This window comes from Hemiscyllium ocellatum, chromosome 24 (genome assembly GCF_020745735.1).
Source record: "Hemiscyllium ocellatum isolate sHemOce1 chromosome 24, sHemOce1.pat.X.cur, whole genome shotgun sequence".
Classification (NCBI taxonomy): Eukaryota; Metazoa; Chordata; class Chondrichthyes; order Orectolobiformes; family Hemiscylliidae; genus Hemiscyllium; species Hemiscyllium ocellatum.
Window position 1 is genome coordinate 30276189 of NC_083424.1, and position 19289 is coordinate 30295477.

General features: G+C 38.9%; 1 protein-coding gene across 6 annotated transcripts in view; it reads left to right on the top strand.

The window, feature by feature from the left end:
• Positions 1-19289, top strand: part of ccdc62 (coiled-coil domain containing 62) — a 51544-nt gene that overhangs the window by 16840 nt on the left and 15415 nt on the right. For 5 of the 6 annotated variants that reach the window (XM_060843657.1, XM_060843656.1, XM_060843654.1 and 2 more), the window contains 8 exons: positions 1308-1466; positions 4292-4484; positions 5872-6038; positions 6136-6237; positions 7382-7553; positions 11387-11488; positions 12059-12147; positions 18714-18814. In XM_060843657.1, the coding sequence (XP_060699640.1) occupies positions 1308-1466; positions 4292-4484; positions 5872-6038; positions 6136-6237; positions 7382-7553; positions 11387-11488; positions 12059-12147; positions 18714-18814 (1085 nt within the window). The remainder of the gene's footprint in view (positions 1-1307; positions 1467-4291; positions 4485-5871; positions 6039-6135; positions 6238-7381; positions 7554-11386; positions 11489-12058; positions 12148-18713; positions 18815-19289) is intronic. The other variant, XM_060843658.1, reaches the window with a different exon arrangement.

Genomic DNA, 19289 nt, shown 5'->3' on the forward strand with positions numbered 1-19289 from the left:
CAATGCTTCCACCAATCAGCGCTCTCTTATCATTTAGTTGGAAATGTTATTCTCATTTACATTAGTAAAGAAGAAAAATTAATAGAAACATGAGAAGTGTGATTAGCATACCATTTAATTGTTGAAACTTAAGTGCTGCATATTTCCTTTTTGACATTTAACAACTCATAAGATTGGAAAGCCAACTGATCTATACCAAGCATCTTTGAAACAGCTGGCAGATGAAAGTTTCTTAAACTGCATTTTTCCCTCTCCAGTACCTTGATTCTAAAACACCCACCGACATCACCAACACTCTTCTCCCCCCCCCCCCCCCCCCCATCTCTCAGCTTACAGGTGAGGGGGAAGAGTCCAGGTTTGACCATGTCAATTCAAAGACCCATGGCAACCCTTCATTCCTGACATGTTATCATCATCGACCTTGTAGACAGGAGTGCTTTGAATGCAAAAATCGTGGCCTCCTGATGTTGGTAGTGCCCTGAAATAATTTCAGTGTATTTGGCCAGTAAAGCACTGCATGCAACTTCACAGCCACAGTATGGTAAAAGGTAATAATTAGCTAAAAATGCTAACGTGAGTGTTGAAATATGAAATTGGTAAGAACAGGAATAGTTCCATCTCCTTGGCCCAGCCTTCCCTAGATTGAAATGAATCCTCCTATCCTTTTTTTTTCATTTAACCTACATGGTTTCCCTGCTGACCTTCACATCCACATTTTTGTTTGACACTTCCATTATGGTGGAACTCCATTCAACCCATCATTTTTAAAACTGTGATCCTCTAACTGTGAGAGACAATTTCTTAGCTCTGATCTCCAGTTGCCAAATTCCCAGTTACACTTGCAGACTGACTTCAGATTTGCCTTTGGGAACATTAAAAACAGGAACAGGAGTAGGCCATTTGGCCCTTGGAAACATTTGTGGAAACAAGGCCAGACTGTTGAGAATGATTGGGCATCTACATCCCATGACTTTCTTTGTTGCCTGCTTAGGGATTTGTATTTGTACCTGTAAGCAGCAGCATTGCTGAGACTGGGAGTTGGTTATGTATTATTTAGATATATATTGAACTCCTGGCATTTTTTTTGTCTGCCTTTTAAATCTCCATTTCCATCAACACTACAAATCCAATAGATAACACTGTCTCTGATGTAAATAGATTTCCTGTCCGGAGAGCTCGCTGCCTATTAATTTTACCATTGACAATTTGTACATAATTCTAATTCTTTAAATTTTAAATGAAAGGAAATTTCAGTGCTAATTGTTAATTTTACAAAAGTAACATTTGATTTTTGATTATCTTCTCAGCCTTCACTGGAGAATGTTAGCAGTTCAAAATCTATAGGAGATTCAAAGATGAACTTTGGGAAGATGCAAGATTTTGCTGCAACAAATGCAGGAAGATATAAAACTTGTCCAACAAAAGCTATTCAGCCAGTTCCTATATTGAATGCTTCTGCGAAAAATGTAAGTAATTTGGGGTTTGGGCTAAGCTAGCCTCTTTTTTTTTCCCTTTTATTCCAGGTGGCACATGAGGAAACCCAATCATTCCACTTTTTAATCCAACAGATCATCTGCTAAGTTGTTAGCAAGTCAAAGTATGCTTTTTAACCTCCCTATCTAGGAGAATTGGCAAGGTGGGATTTGGGTGTTGCCACTCTTCTTCCGATTGATGCGAATATCCCACTGGACTAAATACCCCAGAATTAAAGGCTACAGCTCTGATCTCCTGCTTCCCTGGACACCAGATAAATTTAGTGAATGGAAATGGACTCAAATACTGAAATGGTAAACTCCCTTCACCTATCTCTGGGTCTTGGTCTTAATAATTCCTAATGTAACTGGGCGATATAAATTGACAGTTTGGTTCTATTGGATATCAGAATGGATAGTAAATAATGGTTAAGTAATTTTGTTGTCAGATGTAAGCTGGCTTGAGAGGAAGCTGACCTTAACTTACCTTATCCTTGGCAAGCAGCTTCTATTGCCAGGTCTTTCCTCTTTGTGATTTCCTGCTATGGTGTTGCTCAATTGGGATTTTATTCTGTAAAATATGTATCTGTTTGTTTTTCAACAGACGAGTTGAACATCAATATACTGTGACCCCATGGTTATCACTGTCTTTGTGGATTTTGTACATTCCCTCTGTTTCTGTGTGGGTTTCCTCTGGGTGCTCTGGTTTCCTCACACAATTCAAAAATGAGCAGGTTAGGTGAATTGGCCATGCTAAATTGCCCATAGTGTTCAGGGATGTGTAGGTTAGTTCTAAATTAACATTTAAATTGAAAAGGAATTCCAGTATATGCAGCACGTTATGATAAAACTCCAAAACTGCCTGAAATAAGCTACAGTACCCAGTATGTGATAGTGCATAATTTAACATTTTGGGTACATATCTTTGATCAACCAAATACATGAGAAAGAATAGCAAAGATGCAAAGTTGGAGTTGGAGCAGAAATTAAACAAAAATACCAGGAAAATGTGGTGAATATGATGAGAAACCTTTTTCAAACCAAATATTGGCCTGACTCCCCATTTTGTTTCTTCTTTGGGATGTGGACATTGCTGGTTGGCATTTATTGTCCTTCCCTAATTGGCAGGCACTGTTAAAAGTCAACCACGGTGGCTCAGTGGTTGGCACTGCTGCCTCACAGCACCAGAGACCCGGGTTGGTTGCCAGCCTCGGACAACTGTCTGTGTGGAGTTTGCACGTTCTCCCTGTCTCTGTGTGGGTTTCCTCTCACAATCCAAAGGTGTGCAGGTTAAGTGAATTGGCCATGCTAAGTTGCCTGTCGTGTTCAAGGATGTGTAGGTTAGGTGCATTAGTCAGGGGTAAATGTAGAGCAGTAGGTTAGGTGAATGATTCTGGGAGGGTTACTCTTCGGAGGGTCAGTGTGGACTTGTTGGGTCAAATGGCCTGTTTCCACACTGTAGAATTCCATGTTCCCATTGCTGCCTGGATTCACTTATAGGTCAGGCCAGATAAGGATGACATTTTCCTTCTCTAAAGTAGTGAATAAACCTGATGGACATTTCTCAGATTTCATGACCATCATTGTTAATTCTTTTCTGTCCACTCCCCTGTGCCCCCCCCCCCCCCCCCCGCCCCGATCCCGATAGACTATCTGCCAGATATTCCCAAAGTGCAAACATCCATTATTGTCAAAATACTAAAGCTAAGGGAACAAAGGGCTATAGTATCCCAAGAAGAAAGATGAGGTGCTGTTGTTGAATCTTACATCTTATCTTCATTAGAAAAGTGTGATTTAATACTGGGTGTATATGTGAAATACAAATGAGATTGAATCATTATGATTTTTCCCTTCAAGTACGTAAAATTGACCTTCAAAATTTTGCTTTTTTTTGTTAGAGCTATGCTAATACTAATCCATTGGAAAGAAAGTAAAATTAGTCTTGGCCCGAAGTCTAATATTATAATATTGTGTTTAGAGTGTGGTAGGAATTTGGGAATATGACTAAATACTGGAGCTGCTTTTCAGGATAAAGAAGGTGGGATACCCTTTGCTGATAATGAACAGGTACCTTATTCTTGTGGAAATTGCTAAATACTGGTCTGTTTTATAATGAAATCAGGTCACAGTTTGTTACAAAAATGTAGCATTGTGAAATTTGAAATTTTCTGGGTTGTAATTGGTGCATTTTAATGAAATATGTGTGTGAAGGATATGGATCGAAGACATATGGAATTGAAGTACACATTAGTCATGATGTAAACTAATGATAGGATAAATTTATGGGGCTGAATAATCCACCCCTTTTCCTATGTCAACAATGGAAGTGTTAAATGAAAAATATCTATCTGCTCCACTTATCTTTATCCAGGGAGAATGAAGACCTGTGTGAGAAGGCAATTTTTGAAATATCATGAACACTTTCCAATCTTTACTTCTAGCTTACTAATAAAATAATTTCAAGTATAATTTTTCAGAAATCATGGGAAGGAGAACTGAATTACATTTAGAAGCTAATTGAAAATTATTACTAATTTTGCAAATTCAGTTATGTTTACTCTCTAAAGCTATGTAACCATATGTAATATTTTACATCTATCAGAGTAATCATGTTGTAAGCATAACAGATTCAGATATCATACATTTTTTCTGCATTGGTATCTGGGGCTGCCCTTTTGGGAACAGTCATTATCCAAACTGCTGCCAATATTATTTATGACCAAACTGCTTATCAAAATCAGTATTGTCCATTTTTTATGAAGTAAGATAATCAAACAAACCTAGGACAAATTTCTCATATCGTTACCTTTTTGTCCCAGAATGCAAATACAGATCTGGAAAATGCTACTATTCAGAAACAGCGCAATGAATTACAGCTACTTGTTGCAGAACTGAAAGATCGGGACAAAGAGTTAAATGAAATGGTGGCAGCGCACCGAAAGCAACTTGCGGCATGGGAGGAGGATCGTCTGAGGATACTTAGCCTGGAAGAGAGATGTGCTAAATTGGAACGTTAGTATTGTTTTTAAAAAAAATTATAACATGTTCAGGTGGCTAAAACATTTAAAACTAAGTTCCAGTAGTTTCTCAACTAAGTGTGAAACTCAGAAGTTCTTCGAAAGAAATACTTCCTTGGTTTGTGCTATGTGACTGTTCTCTCTTCTGGATAAAATACCATTATATTTTTACTGGAATCATCATTTTGCCAGTGGAAATGTTGTAAGTCACATTTTTATTTCATTGACTGTAGCCGGATTCACTGCACAGCAACAACATCTGATTACACAGTGCTTGAAATTTAGTAAAACATTCTACATCTCTCAGCAGTTTCAAACAAAGTTGCTTCTCATGAGGACACAAGTAGGACGTTGCAGGGTATAGATCATAGGAAGCTGAATGTATAGCAACCAATGGTAGACCAATTAAGATTGAGGAAGTGCAAGAGGTCATAAATAGAGGAGTACAGAGATTTCAATCATTGTAGAAATGGAGGAGATTACAATAAGAGGAACAAATTCAAGGAGGAATTTTAAAATAAGGGCAATAATTATAAGCTCACATGTTGGATTTGAAACCAGTGTAGCTCAGTGACCATAGAGGTGATGTGTAAAAGTACTTGGTGTATTATAGGATACAGATATCATAATTTTAGATGAGTTTAAGTTTGTAAATGTGGAATCTGACAGGCTATGTATCGCAATTTCAGTAGCAAATACACTGAGAGATATGGAGTCTTAATGACAGAGTAGGTTTGCAGTTGGAAGTTCAGTCAGGGTCAGTCACAAACCATAGTTATGAATGATTTAGTCCTGCCTCCATGTAAGAAAGGCACGGAGTTGGTGGTTTGAAAACAGAGTTTCTAGAGGTGAAGAAGTCATTTATTAACATTTTATTTGAAGGAAATTTCAGCTTGTTCAGTACGAGATTTTAGATCCGTGTGACAAATAAAACTCACTGACGTATAAAGGGATCTTAATGATGTGACCTTTTAGTCCAGCAATAGTTTGTGCTTTCAAGCATGAAAAGAAGAGAAATAATCCCATAACTAAACCTTTCAGAGGCCATAAACATTCCATAAAACTTCTTTATGTCTCATGTATTTTGATTAATTAATCATAAATGGGTAAGCCATTTCTCAGATGAGGTGCAGTAACATCATTTATATCCAACCCAGCAGAGTTTGCTGCTTTTCAGAAAAATGGAGTGAGGCTATCTACTGCAAATTTATAAATTGTTCTTTCCAAAATACATCTGGATGAACAACATTCTTGTTGGTTCAGTAGGAACCATTCTCTACAGAATTGAAATGTACAAAGGAGAACAGATAAATGGATCATCAAGTTTTGAAAAAAAAAATCCTGCTACGTGATAAATTGTTGGTAACATTGTGTTTTAATAGATGAACTGCGAAACAGGAATGAGACCATTAGATCCTTAGGTGCGCAACAAAAGATTTTGGAATCTCAGCAAGCTGATTGTCTGAAAACACTGACCAGTACCCAGCAACGGCTGAAGGAAATATCTGAAAAAGCAGCAGAAGCTGCTAATACCTGTGAAGAATTGGAGGTAAGATTGCCAGTAATAAAATTGTAGATTAGATTAACATTTCTGTTTCATCGATGACCTTTTAACTGTATTGTTGTATTCTGTTTACCTCATGCAGGACAAGAACAAAACCCTCAATTCCTCCAATTTAGAGCTTTCTGCCCAGGTGGGACAGTTAGAGGCACGTGAACAGGAACTCACCGCAATGCTGGAATTAAAGGTATTAAAATTATGGTCCAGAACATGAGCAAATGCTTAGTAAATTCTTAGCAAATATTCTTTGATATTAACGTTTCTATCTGTTATAATGCATGTGTTTTCTCTGTGTGACATAATCCCATGTTAAATAATAAACTTTAAGTAATGAGTGAATATAACAATCACCACCTCTTGTTACCAGTCTCATTTTACAATATGCCACGGTCACTTGGTGCTCTAGCACTTGAATGTTGCTGAGAAGAGAAACACGCTGCTGAAATGTCTTGTTTTGCACACAGGATAAGCACTAGAATGCCAAATTTAAAATGCTCACAGCAATTTCTACTACAGAAAGAAAAGGATGATAATTGGTTGGCAAGTTGATTGTACAAACTTCTTTTCCGCTTAGACATCCTTTATATCCTCGGGACTCAACATTGAGTTTAACAATTTAAGAGCTTGACCACCACTGTCCTTGTACATTCCTTACCCTCACAACCCTGTCATGGAATGGGTTGCTTTCAGTAAAACTTCTCTTCTTCCTTGACGATTTTTCCTCCCTCTCTGGACTCTGTCTTCACCTGGTCACTCACTCCTTTTCCACCCCACACTGTCATCAACATGAATACCACCTTATCATACCATGACCTCTACATGTTTCCAATTCTGAAGGAAGATCTTTGGACTCAAAGCATTAGTTTTGCTTTCTCTCCACAGATGCTGCCAGACATGTTGAATTTCTCCAGCAATTTCTGTTTTTGTTTAAATGTATTCCTTTTGCTTGCAGTGAGTAGCTTCCTGCATGTGAATGTCTACCAGTCCTAGGGAGTGTAAATGGGACACTTTACAAGCTCAATTACTTGTAAGTGGAGTTTTAAATGCGCTCATTTATGCTTTCTAGAAGGGGCATACATTTAACTATCGAGACTATTCAGCAATAATCTCTCTTTTCAGTATTATTCAATACCGTGGTATTTTCTTTGTAAAAGCAATATAAATACATGATGTTGTTTTCCATTCACTAGTGGTTTGTGACTCTGGCCCTGGTGTATTTGTTATATCTAAATTGCACCCTCTATATTCGAGGATAGAGAAGTCTGTATGAATCAAATTTTAGTTTTGATATCTAACACCACAATAACTATGGATTTTTACCTTCTGTCTAGGACAAGGATATGGTTGACGCCACCAATCATATCATGGATCTTACAGCTAGGTTCAAAACCTTAGAGGGTGCATTACGAGAAGCCAGGGTAAATGAAACGAATACCAGAAAAGAAGTGCATGATTGCAAACAACATTCAAAGAAACTAAGACATGAAATTTGCAAGCTCAAAGGTCAGTTGTGGGTTACTTGTTTTTAAAATATTGAGTTTTTTTTTAAGTTTCTTTGTTGTGAACAATTGCAATTATTGAAATGAACATAGAAACATAGAAAAATACAGCGCAGTACAGGCCCTTTGGCCCTTGATGTTGCGCCGATCCACGCCCACCTAACCTACACTAGCCCACTATCCTCCATATGCCTATCCAATGCCCTTTTAAATACCCATAAAGAGGAAGAGTCCACCACTGCTACTACTGGCATGAACTCACGACTCGCTGAGTAAAGAATCTACCCCTAACATCTGTCCTATACCTACCACCCCTTAATTTAAAGCTATGCCCCCTCGTAATAGCTGACTCCATACGTGGAAAAAGGTTCTCATGGTCAACCCTATCTAAGCCCCTAATCATCTTGTACACCTCTATCAAATCACCCCTAAACCTTCTTTTCTCCAAATGTAATTACAATTCACTTTCAATGTTGTAATGATACCAAGTGATTACTTATCCAGCAGTGTTCATCTTTGCTTAGTCATGACCCAGTATGTAATAAAGCTGTATGACAGTGATGTGATATATTGGGTCAATTTTTTAAAATTATTCATGGGAAAATTGCTGTAGTGGGTACAATTGAATCAGGAGAAGAGGTGAGCGCACCGATAACTATTTAAATGATTTGTCTGCTCTTTTAACTGAGTGGTGAGAAAATTATGGGGTTCATGTGCTGTTTGTACCAAAAAATCTACCCAATAAAATAGACAAATGTTCTTTCAACAGGGAAGGGGAGAGAGAGAGCACGAGAGAGAAAGAGGAGTATGTGGGAAGTGAAACCTATAGGGTTGAAATGAGAAAAGAAAGAAACGAAAAAGAGAAGGGGAGCAAAAAGTAAATAAGAAACAACAAAGGAAAGTGATTGTGTAACTGCTGACTGTACCTGACCCAAGATAAATTTAAAAATCACAGCACCAGGTTATATTCCAACAGGTTTACTTGGAAGCACTAGGTTTTGAAGCGGTGCTTCTTCATCAGGTGGTTGTGGAGCAGAAACAATATTGTAGAAGTCAGAGAAATATTGATGGGGGTGCATGGACCTCCTCTGAGACCGACAAAGGTATTGGAGAATCCATCGTGAACCTGCTTGTTGTGAATAGAAGAACTGTTGAGAAAGGGGACTTGAATTGGGAGATGGAGGACACACAAGAGAGGAAAGATGCCTGTAGGCTGGAAAAAGGGGAAATTTGAAGAGGAAGAAAAAATGAAAATTGTCTAGTAATTAAGCAATTGTCTTTTTGTGAGCTGACAATGTGTCAGAGTTTTCAAGCTAATTAAATATTCTTGAAATACAAGGACTGCAACAAAGTAGGAAGCACTGCAACTCAGTTGTGCCCAGCAGGATTTTAAACAGAGATAGATAATAGACAATAGGTGCAGGAGTAGGCCATTCAGCCCTTCGAGCCTGCACCGCCATTCAATATGATCATGGCTGATCATTCCTAATTAGTATCCTCTTCCTGCCTTATCTCCCTAACCCTTGATTCCACTATCCTTGAGAGCTCTATCCAACTCTTTCTTAAATGAATCCAGAGATTGGGCCTCCACTGCCCTCTGGGGCAGACCATTCCACACAGCCACCACTCTCTGGGTGAAGAAGTTTATCCTCATCTCTGTCCTAAATGGTCTACCCCGTATTTTTAAGCTGTGTCCTCTGGTTCAGCACTCACCCATCAGCGGAAACATGTTTCCTGCTGCTAGAGTGTGCAATCCTTTCATAATCTTATATGTCTCAATCAGATCCCCTCTCAGTCTTCTAAACTCAAAGGTATACAAGCCCAGTCGCTTCAGTCTTTCAGTATAAGGTAATCCCACCATTCCAGGAATTGACCTCGTGAACCTACGCTGCACTCCCTCAATAGTCAGAATGTCTTTCCTCAAATTTGGAGACCAGAACTGCATACAGTACTCCAGGTGTAGTCTCACCAGGGCCCTGAACAGCTGCAGAAGCACCTCTTTGCATCTATATTCAATTCCTCTTGTTATGAAGGTCAGCCTGCTATTGGCCTTCTTCACTACCTGCTGTACCTGCATGCTTGCCTTCATTGACTGGTATACAAGAACACCCAGATCTCTCTGTACTGCCCCTTTACCTAAATTGATTCCATTGAGGTAGTAATCTGCCTTCCTGTTCTTGCCACCAAAGTGGATAACCATACACTTATCCACATTAAACTGCCTTTGTTTTGAAGGTATTGGCCTGGACACAGCAGAGGAAAAGTCCCTTCTTTGAAAGGGTATAATGGATTTCTTTCATGTTCACCAATTGGCAGCATATCTGATCTGAACACTGGTGTGTTCAAATCTCTAGAATTTGCTGCCAACTATCAATTATCAACAGAATAGCTAATTGTAGTGGGGTTAGTCCACCAGGTGGGGAGAAACAAACATATGCACCCCTGATCAATGTGGGTGGCAAGTAACAATAAAATTACTATTGTGCTAGTTGGACTGAAGGGTCTATTTCCTCTAAGATTTCCTCTTTGGAGGTGGATTAACCTCAGTATCACTGTGCCTCAGGTGATGGAAGGGGTTGGGAAGAAGAGTCCTTCATGGTAATCTCAGCCAGTGTGGGAATCAAACCCCGTCTGCCGTTATTCTGCTTTCCAAACCAGGCATCCAGCTGACTGAACTGATCAACTGACCCTGTTATGGGGGGGGGGAGAAAGAGAAGCTTAAGCCTTGATGAAAGCTAGAAAAGGAAAGGAGTATTAGTCTCTGGACTTGATGAAATGTAAAATTAGGATAAAAACAAATCGAGAAATAGTTTTGTTCTGAAGAAGAGTCACGAGAGCTGAAACATTAACTCTGATTTCTCTCTATGGATGCTGCCAGACCTGCTGAGTTTTTTTGTTTTTTGCTTCGTTTCCGATTTCCAGCATCTGCAATTCATTTGGTGTTTTATGAAGTTAGGATACTCATTGATATTGCAACACTAATTCATTACTTCATATTAAAATTGCAAAAAACAGAATTGCTTTACTGTCATCTAACATTTGTATGAAATAAGCATCTATACTCACTTGGACTACATTTACAAACTAATTATTACTTGCCTGTCTATCAGATGTCCACTTCTCTTGTATTTAACAATTTTAAATGTCATTCTGAAACATATTAAAAATGCACAAATTTTTTTGCAACACAAGATTCCTTGCAGCAGGACAGTATTGCAGAACAATGGATGGTGACATCAGCATTCAAGTGTATTCGGAATATTTGCTATTACTTTTCTTATGATGGTTGTAGGATTTAAATGTTCGACCGTATAAAATATGATGTTGGAGACAATGTTGTTCCAATGTACTGCTGCCTCAGTTGCTTGAATAAATGTACCATTAAACATTGGATCATAGAATGGCAGATGGTTCCAATCAAGCAGAATTCCTGCATCTGATGTGCTTATCTGACTGTGATTTTGCACTTAGTCGTGAGGCCCTCTAGCCAAATGTAACTTAATCTGTTCACTGGCAGGAATAATGTTTTCGAGGTTTTAATGTCAAGAGAAGAGGAACAAAATGGGAAAAATTGGAAATCAGCTATTCCTAAAACTGCCCTAAATTCAATTCTGGCGATTTCTGAGTTGAACATGTTTGGAAAGTATTTCTACCAGAACTTGCACAGTATTGAGAATTTCATTATATTAAAAGTTGAATCATGTTACATCATTGTTGTCACTTATAACCTATTAAGAAAAAAGTTATCTTTGGGCACAAAGAAAAATTATGTTTTCTAGTTGTCAGCAGTGGGAATAAACCTCATGAACTGAGATTTTCCCTTTTATTTTTATTTAGATGAGTTAGATGAAAAGACTGTGGAAAATAATGAACAAAGAGAAGAAATTATTCGTCTTAAACAAGAGAGGCAATATCTAGGAAATGAGCTCACTTTAGCAGGTAATTGAAGAACTCTGAAGTAGTACTGGGGATGGATGTCAAACTCTGATTGCTACTAATTTGTTCGATTACAGCTGTGGTGGGCTTGACTGTAAAGACATCTTTGAACTTCATAAAAACCAATATGTGGAAACACACCTTCCGAAATGATCAGATGCACAGGATTAGATTACTTAGTGTGGAAACAGGCCCAACACTGACCCTCTGAAGGGCAACCCACCTAGATCATTCCCCTACATTTACCCCTTCACCTAACACTACAGGCAATTTAGCATAGCCAATTCACCTAACCTGCACAACGTTGGACCATGGGAGGTAACCGGAGCACCCGGAGGACACCCACGCAGACAGGGAGAATGTGCAAATGCACACAGACAGTTGCCTGAGGCCGGAATTGAACCCGGGTCTCCGGTGCTGTGAGGCAGCAGTGCTAACCACTGTGCCACCGTGCCGCCCCGTTTTGATGTCATTTTGATTTTTGTTTTTTTTCTTTCCAGTTATGAGAATACTGCAGTGGCAGATTAGGATTCAAGTAAAAATTCACTGTCTTGTTTTGTGATTCCATTTCAGTTGAAAGGGAGAAGAGGAAAGATCAGATACTGGAGCTGGCAAGGTCAAAACAGGAGCGAGCGGACACTGAATTGCATGGTCTTCGACAGGTCAGACATTTTGAAATTCATTAATGCAATCAAACGTTGAAGACAAACGTTGTTTTGAAGCAATCACAATTCAAAGTTGTATTGTGCATAAAAATAAATGATTCTCACGGTCTGTGGAATATTCAGTAATTTGAGATAATGTATAAAATTAATCATTAGATCACTAATAGCTCAGCATGTTTCCTGAGTGAAGTTTGAGCCATGGAAATTCGGATGCTTCCAAAATGAATCACTCCCATGCCAAATTACATTGTTAAAGAAATAGTAGACCACTCCGCCCTTTGAAGCATTCTGACTTTCAGTTAAATCACGGCTCTTTAATCTCTCCAATCTATTCACCCACCTTTAACCCATGTCTGTTGATATTGTTACCTAATAATAATAATTTGTCACTGTCTTAAATTTCAATTAACCCAGCATCTACCGTCTTTTGGAGAGAGAATTGCAGATTTCCACTCTCCTTGGTGTGAAACATTGCATTACAGTTTCATTTAGTCACTGGCTGCAACCTTTTGAACTGAAAGGATTACAAGCCAAGCTAATGCAACATGTCCTCATAACTGGGCGACAGTGAGGTCTGCAGATGCTGGAGATCAGAGTTGAGTGTGTGTTGCTGGAAAAGCACAGCACAGCACAGCAGGTCAGGCAACATCCGAGGAGCAGGAAAATCAAGCCCTTCATTAAGAATGACCTCATAACTCCCAGCATAATTATGATTGTTGTTAAACTGAAAGATCTGTATTTTCCAGGTTCCTCCCTTTTTATTAAAAATTAATTGATCTTTTTCATAGTAAGTCAGGTGATTAATCTCAGCTCTGTGTCACTTGTTGGACAATACAATTGGCCTCAATGTCCTTAAGTTAGGGAGGGCAAAATAGGCCAACCTGTTCTTGATTGCTGTCTTGAAACCATACAAAAAAGTACATCAGAGTGTGTACATGTATAACACCTACAAATACACAAGTCCAGAAATGCTACAGCCAGGCTCATTTTCCTTAAGCTGACAATACCTGCTGTAGAGATTCATACAAGGATAATGGTCAATTGGGCAAGGCACTAAGGAGCACCTAATAAAAACTGAAAGCACTGCAGATGCTTTAAATCCGAAACAAAAACAAAGTTGCTGGAAAAGCTCAGCAGGTCTGGAAACATTTGGAGAAATCAAAGTTAACATTTCAGCACTGGTGACCCCTCCTTAGAACTGATGGTAGCTAGGAAAATGTCAGTTTATATACAGATGATAGGGTGGGGGGAGGCACTAAGGAATAAACCATGGGTAGGGATGGAACCCAGAGAGAGAGAAGAACAATTGGACAGACAAAGGAGTCGTTAATGATTTGGCTGGGAGGGTGAATAGCTGTTAATGGAGACTTAGTGGCAAACAATAGGTCGTGTGTAATGTGATAACAAGGCCTGCTATCTGGGGTCGGAGTCCAGGAAAAGGAGGAGTTCAAGCCCTAAAATTATTGAACTTGAAATTGAGTCCAGAAGGTTGCAGGGGCCCCAAGAGGAAAGTGAGGTGTTGTTCTTCCAATTTGCCCTGAGCTTCACTGGAGAACTACAACAAGCCTAAGACAGAGATGTTGGCCAGGGAACACAATGGTATGTGAAAGCGGCAGGCAGAAGGCAGAAGTTCTATGAAGTGGTCATCCAGTCCACACTTAATTTCTCCAATGTAGAGGAGACCCTATTGTGAGCAGCAAATGCAGCAGACTAGATTATGAGAAGTGCAGGTAAAGTGCTACTTCACCTGGAAGGTATGTTTGGGCCCATTGATGCTGAGGAGGAAGGAATTAAATGTGCAGATGTTACACCTTTGGCAGTTGCAAGGGAAGGCTGTGGAGGTGGGAGTGTTGGGAGTAGAGTAAGAGTGGATCAGGGTATCCTAGAGGGAACAGTCTGTGCGAAAAGCGGACAAGGGAGGAGAGGGGAATATATGTCTGGTGGTGGCATATCGCTGGAGGTGGTGCAATTGGCAGCTGATGATCTTCCGGATGCGGATGCTAGTGGGATGGTAGGTAAAGACAAAGCAAAGACACCTATCACTGGTGTGGGAGAGAAAAGAGTGGGTGAGCGCGGAAGGGCAGAAGATTGGTCGGACTCGGTTAAGAGTCCTGTCGACAACGCTGCTGGCAAATCCTCAGTTGAGGAAGAAAATGGACATTTCGAAGGCTCCCTTGTTGAAGTTGGCCTCATCAGAACATAGGCGATGGAGGAACTGGGAGAATGGAATGGAGTCTTTCCAGGAAACAGGTACAGTAAGGAGCGCCTGTTGCTTTTGCAGCCGTGCCTCTGCAAAGAGTAAAAAGCTTTGCAGGTGAAGATGAACAATGGGGAGTAAATTAATATATACGGTAATAGCTAGTTCAAATTGCGTAAAACCTGACTATTTACACCAGTCACAAAAGCACTTCTGATTTTAAAAAAAGTAGCCCAATCCTCCTAGTTTCTATTTAGCTCTTTGAGCTTGTGCTGCCATTCAATATGATCATGGATGATAATTCAATTTCGTATTCTGAAGAAGTATATCAGTCTTCTTTTTGAAAACATTCGCTGTTTTGGTCTCAATCGCTTTTGAAGCAGAGAATTCCACAGGCTCACCACTCTCCAGGTGACGAAATTTCTTCTAATCTTAGTTGTAAATGGCCTAGCCCATATCCTTGGACTGATAGTCCTGGTATTAGATTTCCTGCTTATCGGAAACATCCTTCCTGTATTTACCCTGCCTAATCTTGTTGACATTTTGTACTTTCCTATGAGATGCCCACTCAGTGAATATGGCCCGAACTCCAGTGAATATAATCCATAAAGGCTACACTTTATACTTTTTTGCCCAAAGCAACCCTTAAGGTTAGGGTAGTGTTCGCAATAGTAAGCTCTAGGGCAACAAGGGATGGGCATTAAATGTCTCTGCCAGTGATACATGCATCCCCAGAATGAATGAATAATAAAAAGCTCTGTAGATTTTGAAGAACCAGAACTGAAAAATTGAAAGATTAGGAAAACAGCCAGTCACATTGCCTAAATTCAGAATCTTGTATGCAAATTGTTATTTGCGAGGGATGAGGCCTGGATTTCTTGTGGATAACTACAAATGCAGATACCACTAAAGTCGCCTTCTATGTGTCCAATTCATCCCCTCAATAACATAAATACACTGTATAATGTTCCAAAAGTATTAACATGCATAATTAGTTAACAAACAATGAGAAGAATAAACATTATCATAAACGTGCATACCTTTAATAGAATAATCTTGAGGAAGGCACGATGAGAGTGAAGTTAAAGAGGATACAATAGCTAGAGATGGAGGTTGTAATTTTGCTGCTGGCTCTTGGCTGGTTAGGCTGTTGGAAAGAACATCATTAGGGGGCACTAAGATGTCTTTTTCTTAATACCTTTTATAAATTTCAACATGAGCCAACGCATTTTCTATATCCCTTTTGACTTGAATGCTATGCTTGAAAGGTGTATATATTCAAACAATAAATTTATTAATACTTTTGATACTATTGCAACTTCCTCCTTCTTCTTGAGCAGCCAGACAGAGATTTCAACTCTTCCCATATTCAGGATAACTTCACACTAATTCTTCTAAACCTTCTGCTGTTGACTGTTTTCTTTCAAGCAATCTGTTCATTTACCATGTCGGAAAATCCTTCTCTTCCAACTTCTTCAGCCAATTTAACAATGCAGGAGACTTCTGTTGATAGGAATGGAAAGCTTGTGAAGTCATTCACACCCATTGGTCATATCTTCCATCAGCAAACATTGAATGTGGATAGTGTTAATTCACTCTGAGATACTTCTATATTGTCATCCATGTTGTAATCTTTCCAACATTTTAGTATGTGAATTAGTATTCATGGCCTGATGAGTGTGTCCAAAAGTACGTTTTGTATAATAACAGGCCTTCATTATTGAGGTTGCACCCTGATCGAGTGACTGAATAAGGGTGATGGTGTTGGGAGGAGGGAATACCACATGGTCAGTAATCACAGCCTCTGTCACCCATTATCTTCTATTTGACTTGCAAATACATACAACAGATTCTTGCTTTTCCCTCTTAAAGCATGAGGATTCTTGGAATGGAACAGAACCATGGGTTTCACCAAATGGCGAATGATGTTGCCACAAATTTGAGGGTCATGTGGTCCTTCACAGCCTTGAAACCCAAAGCCCCCTTTACTGTTGTGAAATGTATCTTTGTATTGGCATATGCTTCCACCATAATGACATTTCATTGGTATTAAAGACTTGTTGAGGTCTGTACCCTTTTTCTTCTAGGTTTCCATAACTCTTCCAGACCTCATGATCTGCTGATACTGCCTCCCCTTGTAAGCTCACAATATGCAACAAAAAATGCTCCTTGAAGTCATTGAACCATACTTCTGATTATAATTTCAAGGCAGACTCACATGGAGAAACATATCTGTGCATATTCTCAATCTTTTGGAGGCATTGGCTGCAGCTCAGAGCCTTGTGAATATGCAGATCCATAGGTAGCAAATCAGCAAATAATGAGGACTGAGTGTATCACTTGTGATCAATAAGGTGCACAGAAGCTGCACCATAAGGAAATTGTTGTAATTTGCTCCTGTAAACGTTTCAGTATGGATTGTCAGAATTTAGCAAGATGGCACCTCTGGCTGATAAATCAAAACACTATGCTATGAACATGGGTTTGTGCCCAAAACTGGCACAACATATGACTGCCTATGGAGTGGAGAGACTACATTATTTTTAGGTCCAGCTTTCTTCGTTGTTGTAGCTAGTTTGCAAGTGATTTGAACAGACCTTGGAGCAGGTAATCTGTATAGAGTCATAGAGATGTACAGCACGGAAACACATTCTTTTGGTCCAATTCATCCATGCCGATCAGATATCCCAACCTAATCTAGCCCCATTTGTCAGCACTTGGCCCACATTGTCTAAACCCTACCTATTCATATACCCATCAATAACGTTCAGGGCACAAGATGGTTTTGAAAGCCAAGTGACTTACTTCAATGCAAATCAGACTTCTTTCAGAAACTAATATTTTGGAATACAGTATATATGTGTAATTTGAGAGATCATGTAGTAAATATGGAATTCTTGGGAGGTAATGGACCTAGAATTTCTAATATTTTCCACCACAGGGTGGAGGTTTTTGTTATTTTTGGTCTGCTTTCAATTTAATCTTTATTAATTTAATATAATTAGTCGACATTTCTACTATCATTGTTTCAGGGCAATACCAGGATGGTAGAAAGTGACTTAGATGGACCTTGATCTTTTTCTAACATGAGCTATGTTCTCATGAATGCGCTGCATGGGTATACCCATGCGGATCACCTTGGGTGGGATTGCTAGTTTCAGAGTTGATGATCAAGAATATTTGTGTATTTTGAGCACCATTTTACCATTTACTCATTAGCTTCTCAAAGATGAATGCAACAATTTCCAAACAATGTCTGCTTTTTGTTCTCTTTAATTTTAGTTTACTTTTGTTCGCTTGTTATGTCGTGCTAAGCTCTCCCTCTGATGATGAATAAATCTGACACACTGAAGTCAAGTGAGAGGAGACTGAATCTTGTAACTGCTGCTAGTAGGTGTTACCAAAGTCTCGTTATGAGAGCAGGCACTTTACTCAGGTGTACCATGTTTGTGATGTAGAATAGCTAATGTTGAAAATCTATGGTTTAAATTAATGGCTGTTTTGAGTTTGGTGTGTTCTGATGTTTTGATCAGGAGGATGGCAGCAAAGTAAACACATCTTAGGATGTGTTATGCTGCTGCCAAAAACACCAAGATACCTGCTCCTAACGACTTAAACCTCTGTTTGTTATTTGGCCTCCAACTAGTGGCTATTCTTTTGGGAGGAAGGGAAAGCTATAAGCCAGGTATCTTTTGGGTTTTGGTACTTCTAAAATGACAAGTTTTTAGCGACCAGGTAAGCAGGTGGTTCTGCAGTATTCATTGGCACTGTTAATGGATTGACCAGCCAGGCCAGCTCACTAGTTTAACCTGGAGGAATTCTTCCAACTCTGCTCCAGAGAAGCCAAGCAAGCCAGAACATTTAACAGGTAGGCTGAACTATCTGAGCAAGTTACAAGAAGCATACCAGTTTTTGTTGTGCAGCCTTAACTGTTTAATATCTGAAAGTGCTGTCGCATACGCAGTAAGATCCCCATTCTTGGGCTTTACCAACTAATGTCTAGGATTTCTTAGAAATGGTAAAGAGTGTGTTTCAGTGGAAGTACAATATGCACTTTTTGTTGAGTGTTTTGAGATTCTGCAGTTATTTATTTCTCGTAGATTAATTGCAATATTTAAATTCTGCAATTCTTCATCAAAATACAGTTCTGCATCTATGCATCATTGGTATAATATATAGAAAGTGTAATTTCATTTTTAAATCCATAATTCCATACAAACTATCAATAGTTATTAATAGTCATTATTATTTCCTTAGTTCAATCTACATATGTTGTCTTTTCCAGATATTTGTTTGAGAAGCAATGTGTTTGTTTCTATCTAATCCTTTATATCTGTTATGTACTACTTCTATATCTGGTGATCAGGTGAATGAAAAACAACAACATGACTTGCAGCTTCTGCATCTGAATCTTGAAAGTTCTCAGGAGTTGATCCAAATACAGGAGGAGAAAATTCTGGAAATTAGGTAGGCATAAAAATTTGATTTCACTCTTTATACGGTTTATGAAAAAAAACTCCTTCCAATTTATTTTAGGCATAATGTAATAAATTGACACATAATTACATCAAATGTAACTTAATAAACAGGAATTATTTCAACAGTTTTTAAATGATTTATTGTAGCATGTTTAACTAGCATATCTCAGTGAAGCAGCTATCTTGGGTGAGAAAGGTTTCATGAAACCTGGTATTTTGCTTCTGAAAACATTGCCCTACAATAAGCTTTAGAAAAGTGGACTAATATAATAAATATTTCCCTTTGTCTCTGAGGAAAGCATGTACTTTCCACTGGACTTTACAAGGCAGCTCACTTTATGGCTGTCTTAGATAATGATTTACATTCTGCTACAATAGTGGAAGCAGCTACAACCTTGAAGTTGTCATCTTTTGTTTGTGTTAATATCTATTCTAGTAATCAAATTTATTTGGTTATCATCTTC